This window comes from Capsicum annuum, chromosome 6 (assembly GCF_002878395.1).
Source record: "Capsicum annuum cultivar UCD-10X-F1 chromosome 6, UCD10Xv1.1, whole genome shotgun sequence".
NCBI lineage: Eukaryota > Viridiplantae > Streptophyta > Magnoliopsida > Solanales > Solanaceae > Capsicum > Capsicum annuum.
In genome coordinates, this window is record NC_061116.1 from 69,583,841 (window position 1) to 69,595,537 (window position 11,697).

The following is an 11,697-nucleotide window of genomic DNA, read 5'->3' on the forward strand; positions in this document are numbered from 1 at the left end:
CATAATGGCATACACGGGGCATGTTGGTTAAACACTATTTCCCACAGTTTTAGTATCAGTCTCAGTCAAAGAACTTAGGGCATTCTTCAGATTTCAGTATATACAGGACTGTCAGATACAGTCATCCGTGTTATCAGTTTCAGTAACAGTCTCAGTAAAGAACTCAGATAGTTCTTCAGATTTTAATATATGAGGACTGCCAGATACAGTCAACTCAGAAATAGAATTGTACTCAGATAGTTTTCTTTAGATTTATGGACTGTCAGATACAGTCACTTATGCTATCAATCACAAAAGTTATCAGAACTCATGCTATCAGTACTCAGCTTCAGGACTGTCAGATACAGTCAATCAGACCAGTTCTTCATAATTCAAACTGTCAGAAATAATCATTCCTTTATCAGTAATATAGTATCAGTCTCCCAATATTCAGTAATATAGTATCAGATCCATCACTTAGTAGTGATTTACATATCAAGGTCAGTAAACTCAGTCTTTCAGAATCTCATTATCAGTACACTCAGGTTGTTAGTATTCAGACTCAGTAGTCAGTATCTCCACGAGTTCAGTTACAATTATGTATGCATGTATGTACTCTCACGTTCATATCAGTCAGTATTTTTCATGCATATAACCCTTTGCATTTAGCCTACCTCACTCATATACTCAGTAAATTCAGATGTACTGACGTATTTGTGCTATGGTTCTTTCTCTTATGTTACACCATAGGTTCAGAGGCATGAGCTCCAAATCAGCAGTAGATTCCTGGATCAGCAGTCAGAGTTAGACGTGAGTCCTCATCCTTCGAGGACATGATGATTTCATTTCTATTTCAGTTTTCAGTTCATTTCAGTAGTTGGAGTTAGTTGGGGACATGTTCCATCAACTCCTTATTCAGTTCAGTTAGAGGCTTTCAGACTAGATGTCAGATTAGATGTTCAGACTTCAGTATTTATGTTTTTTTTTTGTATTGTTATACCAAATTTTTCAGATATGTATCAGTATTGAACCTTATGGCCTTACAGTTTATATTTCTACATATTTTATGAGATATTAAGCAGTTTACAGGTACAGATATTAGTCATGGGTTAGCTTGTGGTCCTTCGGGGTCATGAGCACCATGTAACATTCCGGTTCAGCAAATCGGGGCGTTACAGTGTGACTCATAACCCAACCAATGAAGGCTGCTCTTAGTCATTGCCTAGACTACGATTCTAAGCAACAACTCGTACCCAGATGCTACGAGTTGTTAAGTGACCTATAACGACTGGGTGGTTTTTTCTGTGTTTTAATAAAGAAAACTTTGGTCATTTTCCTTTTTCCTCAATTATGACCCACGACCTAATATACCCTAAGGGACCATATAATTCTCCATTAATCGATCGTAAGCTACTCTTAGACTCTCTATGATCCTCCAAGCAAGGACAACTAGGGGTTGTAAGAATTTGACCTTTAGAGCTTAAATGGGTGATTTCCCTCCATAATTGTGATACTTTCAGGCACGTAATCTCTTTCTTTCAACTTATTTTCTCTAAAGGCATATGTTTTATTTTTATTCATGTGGATTTGAATGTGGATTTAGATTGAGGGTTTTAGAATGATAGTTACTTGAACTAGATTTGCATGGCTATAATGTATTTGTTTATGTTTTATTTAAGTATTTTGAAACCGTTGGGGTGCATGGGTCTGGTGAATGAGATAGGGGTCGAGGCATTCCTCGAATTTGATGATTTTTGTTTGGAATTTGATTTTAAAAATTGTATTCTCTCAACCTACTTGCATATTTGGCTTTGAAATATGGATAATCACATGATTTGGCTTACTCCCCTAAACTAATGCATTCCATAGATGGTCAAACGGACAAAATGGTTTCTTAAAGGCCTTGTTAACCATGATTTTTAGTTTTAAAGTGGAAGCTTGGGGGTCATGGCATTCCCTCAACTTGATTTAATAAACTAAAGAGGGTCATGACATTCCCTTTAAGATTGATGGAATTGGAATGACGTAGTTATAAGCTTATAAGCATGATGGTATGACGATACCTATGATATATGCCTTAACGGATAATTCCTTGGATAAACGATTGGGTTGTGTGAAAATATTTTAATTAGGCTTAATGGAGGTTATATAGCTCACCGTGCAGGTATGAATCCCAAGGATGACGAACACTAAAAACCATATTTGCCATCATGGGATCTTGATGACCGTGTGCACAGTTCACAATATCAACATATACATGCATCTTGGATTGACGTTAGTTCGGGGCATTTACTGGTCTTCCTTGGATATCTCTGGTCCGTGTGGCTTATACACACTGAGGCCTTTTCAGCAGGGAGATTTGAACCCATATAGGCCGTAGATGCCTTTAGGAAAGTTAGAGCTACACAACCCAGGTTAATATTTTAAATCTCATGCTAAACCTTATTCCCTATCCCGGCATATCATATATATATATATACATGAATATTTGCTATCATTTTGGAATAATTTGGATTGATTGATCATGTCATTATTTTATTCCTCTCCTAAGTTACATGCTAGCGCTCAACCCGCTAACCATCCCAGATGTTGTATCCCCACGCGATGTAGGATCTGAAGATACTTTTATTTTCTTGCGCAGTGGTAAGTGATTTCTGGATTGTTCGAGAGTCAACTTTGAAGTAGTAAGCATCCATTCTCCGGAAGACCCTCATTTCATGGTCTTGTCTTTACTTATATTTTAGACAATTTCGATGGATATTTGTATACGATCGGGGGAATGTCCTGACTTTGGTTGATTTTTAGTATTTTAGGAGCTTTGTAGACAGGATGTGGGTGGATTTGGTATTATGGAATCTTAGATCCTATTCAATTGATTTATCAATTTTATTATATGTTCAAAACTCAGTTCTATCTTCTTATATGTTCAAAACTCAATTCTATTTTGTTATATGTTCAAAACTCAGTTTTATCTCGTTATATGTTCAGAATTCATCTGCTACTAGATGTATTGTGTTCTTGTTGGCTAGGTTAATGGGGGTGGTCTACGGTCCTTGGTAGACTTAATATACCCTTCATGACTAGACTCTAGTTGGGGGAGGGGGGGGGGGTGTGTGCCTTTGGTTTGTTAGTGTCTAGTGTTACTTTGTGGGTGTCGTATCTTTGTTATTTCATCTTGTTTCATGTTTTATTATGACTTTGTTTACTGTCCTTTTGTCTTAAGCCATGGGCCTTTCGAAAATAGTCTCTCTATTTCTTCGGGGGTAGTGTTATGGACTGCGTACATTTTACCCTCCCCAAACTCCACTGTATGGGAATATACTAGGTTGGTTGGTTGGTATAAAGACAAATGAACTTCCTAGGAACTGAATTGGCAGTCCCAGCAAGTTATAAATGACTTCGGGCAGCTATAGGAAATCTCTAAATGTAGAAAAAAAATTTAAAAAATGAAAAATAGTCTGGAGGGCTATTACAGTTGTGCATTAGTGAAGATCAAGTGCAATAAAACTATGAATTGACTCTTGTGATTCATTCAGGACACCACAAAAATAATTTGATAATGTTACTAGGCTAATGTCAACGTTTCAGACTAGATAGAACCAACGAATTTACCAAAAGAGATTGTTATTTTCAAGTTACCCTCGAAAAAACCTTTAAGCCAAAATAACTAGTTTCTCATCTAAATGTTCAAAACTCAAAATATAGCCTCAGAACTCAAACCAACCATGCTACTAACCCAAAATCGATTTCAAATCTAGTGAAACTAATAGAATCATCATCCGATACTCGAATCATAAAATTTTGACCAAAGTTAAATAAATCACTTTAAAGGCTGCTCAAAACCTCAAAGTCACATAAATTTTTCCTGAGTATTTCAGGCACCATACCAACCACGGGCAAGGTTCAAATGACCAAAACATATAAAAATCTAAAAATCATCATGAGAGTTGTTACACATTTTTAAAAAATTAACCTTAATTAAATAAATACTCCACTCATTTATTTTTACTTGTCTAGTATTTTCTTATCACCCATTAAGGAACAATAAATAGCATGAAATTATTATAAACCCGTTTGCCCGTGAAATTCTCTTACTTTTTTTCAAAAGATTTTTACACTTTATTTGAAAATAAATGCTTGGCCATGATAATTTCAAATAAAACTTGATATTGTATTTGAAATTTGAAAAATAGTTAAAATTCTGCTTTCACATTTTTCTTTTTCTTTTTCAAAAGATATATAAATTTTTTATTTACTTAAAATAACTCATTTAAACTATATTTCATGTTTAAATCATATTTTATGTTGTTTTATATATTAACAATTGTCCAATTTGACTTGTCTAGGTTAGAAAGTCAGGAGGTAATAAATCATTTTGTGTTTATTTTACCCTTATACTAAATACTATTTATTTTTCAGCATTTAGATAACTTATAACTAATAGAAATGATATAGTAAATTTACCTTTTTATACCAACATGGGTTGTGGTGCAGTGGATGGGGCTGCTCCACCCTTAATCAGAGGTCGAGAGTTCGACATTGGGTATGGATAAAACTCTGTTGGGAGCACTGTCACATTAATGGGCCCAGCAACGCGTGATCCGGATTAGTCGGGGCTCCAGTGCGGGCATCGAACACCGGATGGGAAACCAAAAAAAAATTTACCTTTTTATTTGTTTTTTTAAAGAATGTAAATTGAAAAAATGTTCTATTACCACCTTGAACTATACGCGAAAAGGCTGAAAAACACCCAAACTTTAGGAGGGTCCTATTACTCCTTGTACTAATTAAAATCGTATTTTTGACAACTTTAGTATCTACGTGGAACATACGTGGCACACACGTGTGCCTACATGGACCCTTCTTGTGCCACGTATGTGCCATGTAGCTACTAAGGTTGTCAAAAATACGATTTTAATTAGTCCAGAGGGGTAATAGGACCCTCCTAAAGTTTAAGTATGTCTCAGTCAATAATTTAGGAGCAACGACGTTACTATGCTTTTTCATCAATTTCAAGTTAAATACGGATAAGTAAAGATAAATGAAGGAAGTAATAGCTATTTATCATGATTTTTACTTATGTAAAAACTCACTAATAATATTGTTAAATAGATTACTAACCTCTTATTTATAGTAAAAAAATAAACACCAATGGTGGACAGGAAGGAGAGAACATCATATAGGCCACTGTAGTTATACCCTTTTTCTTAATATTTTCTCAATCAAGACCATATATTGAAAATGGGCTAGCAAAGCAAGACCTCAGGAAATATTTTGAGACAACATTAATAAATGTACGTATGTCATAAAGTGTCTATAACGTGTCTAGTTGCTCGTTTTCTTTTATATCATTGGCTCGAAAAATTCTTGTCACGAGTACAGCAGGAAACCTCTTAATCATTCTTTTCCCCGGAATAATCTTTTTAGCTTTATTTGAAAACTAACATTTGATTATGAAAACTCAAAACTCAATTTGAAGTTGAATTTCAAATTTAAAAATAACTTATACTAACTGGTTTTTCAACTTCATCACTTTAATTTTAAATAAAATATTCTCTTTTTCTACTTCGTAAGAAGTATACCAAATACAACTTTATCTTCTATTCTAGTTTTAAAAAAAATTCAAATTTATTTTCGATTCCAGTTTTTAAAAATTTCCTATAAAATAAAAACTATTTAATTTCCCAAAGGCCAACTAGAAATTCAAGCTGCGATTGTTTGTACCTGATGCCACATGAGCAAACATTGGCCGAAACATAAAGTACCTGTATCATAGATGAGTTTAAATTTTATGTATCATCAGTCGGTGTATTAGCTTTTACACCATCAGGTAATATTAGTAATATTTAATCACAATTAATTATTTTTAAAAAATAAAATAAAAAAAGAATATCAACAATATACCCCCCAAAAAAAAGATATTCATGGAAAGTAGAATCCTACTTGATTCCAACTAAAAAATTAGTGACATAGCCAAATTATTTTCTTTCCCAAATTTAATACAATTATGAATATTTTTGTATGCTTCATCGATTCAAGTAAGCAGCGAAGGTTATTGCACCTTATAATTTTTTTTTTAAAGTAAGCTTCAAGTATTACAATAAGTTTCTTCCTCTTAGCAGTATTGTCATCATATGTTTCAAACAAATTGTAGATTCTTTTCTTGTTTACTAGCATAACAGATCTAATCGTTGATAGTGAGGGCTTATTAGAAGCTTCATTAACCTGTAATTGATTCAGATAACAATTTTTTGAACGTCATAGGAAAGATGCAGAACAAACACTTGCAGGAAAAGATTGTACCATCAAATTCTATACCTTTTGGCAAATGATAAAGTAGTAAATATAATTTTTGGTTTAAGAGACGTGAAGCTTAGATGATAAAAAAACTCTCTTGGATACATTTTCATTAGCATATAAAAATTCACCATTTATGGTGTAATTGAAATCCTATAACAAATCAATGTAATAGGATGATGACGATAGAAGAAATATTAAGAGAGAAAATGAAATAATTACTTTAAATGGAAATTGAGAATTTTAAGGAAAGAGAGAGGAAAAAGGCAAAATCAATTCTTTAATTTTATTTTTAAAAAGAAAAACATTAGGGAAAAACTGGTGACCTCCATAAAATTTAAACTCATAATAAATAGACTATACTGAGCATTTAACAGCTAAGTTATGAGCTTGACCCAATTACGTGTGCACTCCAAAGCCACCACATGTCAAAAACAAGTCCCTTTTTTGTGTTTTTACTTTTAATAAACCCACGACTTTCCCACGCTTACATTCCTTCCTTAAAATAGCCCAAATTCTCTTTCACAATCTTCAATATCCAAATTAAACAAGGTCAATCATTCCCACTATTTCTATTGCATGGCTGATTATCCTTTTAACGTTATCCCAAGTGACAATCCTCCCCCATTAGAAAACCTGTCTCCGAGTGGCGGATCCGCTTCCTCCAGTGGTGTGCTATCGCCTCGTAGGCATCCGAATTTCAAAGGAATCCGGATGAGGAATGGTAAATGGGTATCCGAAATACGTGAGCCTCGAAAGACTACACGTATATGGCTAGGTACTTTTCCAACTGCCGAGATGGCTGCTGCTGCTTACGACGTTGCAGCTTTGGCATTAAAAGGCCCTGATGCCCAATTAAACTTCCCAGATTGCGCTAGCTTGTACCCCATGCCTACTTCTCTATCAGCCGCAGACATTTATGCTGCGGCTGCAAATGCTGCGGCTGCTAGAGCACCTCGTCCGTCAGAAAGTAGTACTGCTGATCAGGCGCCTGATCAGACAGCTGGAATTTCTGAAGGTACTGTAGCAGCATCAGCACAAGGGCAAGAGTTTGTGGATGAAGAGGAGATTTTCGGAATGCCCAGATTGTTGGATGATATGGCAGAGGCAATGCTTGTTAGCCCGCCGAGGATGCATCAATCAACATCTTATGATGAATCACCTGAAAACTCTGATGCAGATAGTCTCTGGAGTTACCCATAAAGTATGAAAGCAACCTCTCCACTCTTCAAATATGAGAAAATTTGCCCCCCCAGCATGTACAGTCCAGAAAGTAGAATAACGGAACCACTATTTATAACTTAGTGGGTCATTTGGTTTTTGTTTTGGTTTGTTATGGTGTTCTTAAGTCCTCGAGAAACAGTTTCAAGAAAGGACGTGCAATAGGAATTCAAGAAACTGTTTTGTCTTTTTTCTCAAAAAAAAAAAAAAAAAGAATAAGGTACTTTTATTGAAAACAATGAACTTTGACTTTCTCAAAAATCAAAATAATCTGTTCAAGAAGTCAAAGAAAATTGTTTTCAGGTTTTGAGTAACTTCTTCAAAATCAAACTAAAAACAAATACACCCATATAAACTTAGTTGGTATATGGACTCTCTCTATATATATAGGTGAGAGGTCTTTTTTCTTGTAATAGGGAAAACTAATTAATTGGATGAAGTTATAAGCATTTCGTCATTTTGCGTCTTTCAACCCGGAGATATGAAGCTCTTAGGAACCAATGTAAGAGAGCTTGCTTTGAAGGTTTGACTATGTGAAGTAATATTGCAAGTGTCAGAATGCCCATCCCTACTCGTGTTATGAAATATAATGACCGTTTTTCGAAATATAATGAATGAAATGATAGTTTGTGTTAATATATTCTCTATTGATGAAAATTATTTATTCTTAGCTTTTTTTTTAAAATCAAACATCTTCCTCAACCTTGAACTACAATCATTCTCCCCTTTATTCTTTGTAATGTTTAGTTTACCCTTGGCTTTTTCAATATTGCATTGATGTAATATTTTCTTCTATTATATATTTACAACAACAACAACAACAAATCCATTATAATCCCACCAAGTGGGGTCTGGGGAGGGTAAAATGTACGCAGTCCATACTGCTACTTTCGAAGAAGTAGAGAGGCTGTTTTCGATAAACCCCCAACTCAAGATAATGAATGGTTAACAAGGTCATAGTAATACATGAAACAAAATGGGTGGTTTAACCAAAATAAGAAATGAGAGATAATAAAAATAGAGCTAAGGGAGCCACGAAAATAAGAGCGATATGAAATTAAAAAAACAGGAAATAAGAAATAAGAAAAAGTCACCCCATAGTATAAGCTATACAGTAGCGGCTCCTACCACTGGACGCAGTCGTAGGCTTACTAACCCGTCTACACCAGAGCTCCCTAACTACTAGCTATAACCCATACACGCACTAATATTCTACCCTAATCCACGACCTCAACACCTTCCTATCGAGGGTCATGTCCTCAGTAAGCTGCAACAGCCCTATGTCATGTCTAATCACTTCTCTCCAGTATTTATTCGGCCTACCTCTACTTTTCTTGAAACCATCCCACACTAGCCTATCACACCTACGAACTGGGGCATCCGTGCCCCTCCTCATCACATGCCCAAACCATCTTAGCCTTTTTCCTGCATCTTGTTCTCCATCGAAGCCACTCTCACCTTCTCTCGGATAATCTCATTCCTAACTCTATCCCCTCTAGTAAGTCCACACATCCAATGCAACATTCTCATTTCCGCTACCTTTAATTTTTGAATGTGGGAGTTCTTGACTGGCCAACACTCTGCACCATAATGTATGGCCAGACGAACTGCCACTCTGTAGAACTTGTCTTTAAGATTTAAGGGTACCTTCTTATCATACAACACTCCCAAGGCGAGCCTTCACTTCATCCAACCTGCTCCAATACATTTAGAGACATCCTCATCAATCTCGTCATTCTCCTGAATCATAGACCCGAGATACTTAAAACTATCCCTCTTACAAATATCTTGGGAATCCTACCTCACCACTACTTCGTCCTCCTACTTCGAGTCACTGAACTTGCATTCCAAATACTCCGTCTTGGACCTACTCAACCTAAACCCCTTAGATTCGAGGATTTGCCTCTAAACCTCTAATTTTTCATTCACATCCTCCCGCATCTCATCAATTAGGACTACATCATCTGCAAATAACATACACCAAGGCACCTCATCTTGAATCCTCCACGTCAACACGTCCATCACTAAAGCAAACAAAAATGGGCTGAGAGTCTATCCCTAATGTAATCCTGTTTCAACCGAAAAATGATCTGAGTCTCTCCATGCCGTCCTCACCCGAGTCTTCCCTCCATCGTACATGTTCGTAATAACTCAAATGTATGCCGTCGGGACCCCTCTTACCTCCAAGCATCTCTATAAAACCTCCCTTGGGACTTTGTCATAAGCCTTCTCTAGGTTGATGAACACCATGAGCAAATCCCTCTCCCTTTCCCTATATTTCTCCACCAATCTTCTCACCAGGTAGATTGCCTCTGTCATCGAGTGACCAAGCATAAATCCAAACTGATTCTCCAAAATAGACACGACCCTCCTCAATCTCCGCTCAACCACCCTCTCCCAAATCTTCATAGTGTGACTCAACAACTTATACCTCTATAGTTATTGCAACTCTGAATGTCACCCTTGTTTTTATACAACGCAATCATCGTACTCCATCTCCAAGCTAATGAAATTTTTGCAGTCTTGAAAATATCGTTAAACAAATTAACCAGCTCCACCTATAAAGTTCCAAAAATCCACCAAAATTTTATCAGGCCCCGTCGCCCTGCCCCTTCGCATCCTACGAATAGCCTTCCTGACCTCCTCAAGCTTAAAAAGTCTATAGTAACCGAAATATCGATTTTCCTCTAAGTGCTCCAGCTGCCCTAGCTCGATGTTTTTGTCCCCCTCCTCGTTCAATAAGCCATGAAAATACTCCTGCCATCTCTTCTTAATATGGACATCCTCCACCAAACCTCTCCCATCCTCCCCCTTAATTCACTTTATCGGATCGAGATCACGACCTTTTCACTCCCTGGCTTTAACCAGCCTATACAATCTCTTTTCCCCGTCTTTCTTCTCTAGCCTTGCATACATGCTCTCGAACGCTGTTGTCTTTGCAGCTATAACTACTAACTTAGCCTTATTCCTTGCTACTTTGTACACCTCCCTAATCACCCGCTTTTCTTCATCGTCCTTACTCTCAATTAATTGGACATACACCCTCTTCTTACTCTCCACCTTCTTTTCAACCTCTCAAAATACCCAACACTTCTCTCGCAGTCTCCGTAATGCAGTTAGAAGCCCTTTTCCATATAACATCCATATCTCCCCTGCACTCCCACACCCCTATTCTTGCCACCTTCTCCCTTATCTCCAGAGCACTACCCAACATCAAGCCTTCCTACTTAATTCTAGGTCAGCCCTCCCCAATCCCTCTCTTGTTGCACTTTTTGATTTTCAAGTCCATCACCAGAAGCCTATGTTGGGTTGAAAGATGCTCACTCGAAATGACCTTATAGTCCTTACAAAAGGCCCTATCCATCTTTCTAAGAAGTAAAAAGTCAATCAGAGTCTTGGCTATTTCACTTCAGAATGTAATCGGGTGATTCTCTTTCTTTGGAAAATTTGAGTTCACAACCACCATCCCAAAGGCCTTGCAAACTCCAATAGAGCAGCTTCTTCCCCATTTCTATCACCGAAACCAAAACCTCCATGCACATTATCATAGCCTCCCAGTAAAACCACAATATGCCTATTGAAGTCCCCTGCTATGACAATCTTCTCCGAGCTAGGCATGCTTCTAACCACCTCGTCCAAAGCCTCTCCAAAAATTGCTTTAACCTCATTATCCAAGCCTGTCTGCAGCGCATAAACACTATACACATGCATAAAAAATCCCCCAATGACCAACTTAATCATCATCAACCTATCACTGACCCTCCTGACCTCCACCACCTACCCTCTAAGCTCCTCGTCCACTAAGATACCCACTCTATTCTGACGTCTCTCACTCTCTGAGTACCAAAGTTTATACCCATCTACATGTCTCGCCTTAGATCCTACCCACTTAATCTCCTGAACATACACGATATTAATTCTCCTCTTCTTAAGAATCTTCACTAGCTCTACGGACTTACCCTGAGAGTCCCTATGTTCCATCACCCTACCCTCAACCTATCTTCTTTCGCCTCTCGTTTATCACTACCACCCCTCACTGAACCAGATCTACCACCCGACCTAGACCTCATACCCGCCCCTATCCTTCCCTCATCTGCCCTACCCAAAATGATTCCTTGTCCTAGCCTCCTTGGACATGACCCTACTCCACCATCAATCCCCAAAGCCACTACACAAAAATTGAAACAAAGGCCCAAATAG

At 37.2% G+C, this 11,697-nt stretch overlaps 2 protein-coding genes across 2 annotated transcripts; one reads left to right on the forward strand and one right to left on the reverse strand.

Annotated features, from left to right (window-relative positions):
• Positions 1–6,794: 6,794 nt before the first annotated feature.
• On the forward strand, positions 6,795–7,816 carry LOC124899417 (ethylene-responsive transcription factor ERF027-like). The gene has a single exon (XM_047414313.1). The coding sequence runs from the start codon at positions 6,856–6,858 to the stop codon at positions 7,477–7,479; it is 624 nt and encodes a 207-aa protein (XP_047270269.1). The 5' UTR covers positions 6,795–6,855; the 3' UTR covers positions 7,480–7,816.
• A 3,134-nt stretch (positions 7,817–10,950) lies between these two features.
• Positions 10,951–11,478, reverse strand: LOC124899495. Its single transcript, XM_047414392.1, has 2 exons — positions 11,279–11,478; positions 10,951–11,194 (listed from the first exon to the last, which is right to left on the reverse strand). The coding sequence occupies exons 1-2, from the start codon at positions 11,476–11,478 to the stop codon at positions 10,951–10,953; spliced, it is 444 nt and encodes a 147-aa protein (XP_047270348.1).
• Positions 11,479–11,697: the final 219 nt, after the last annotated feature.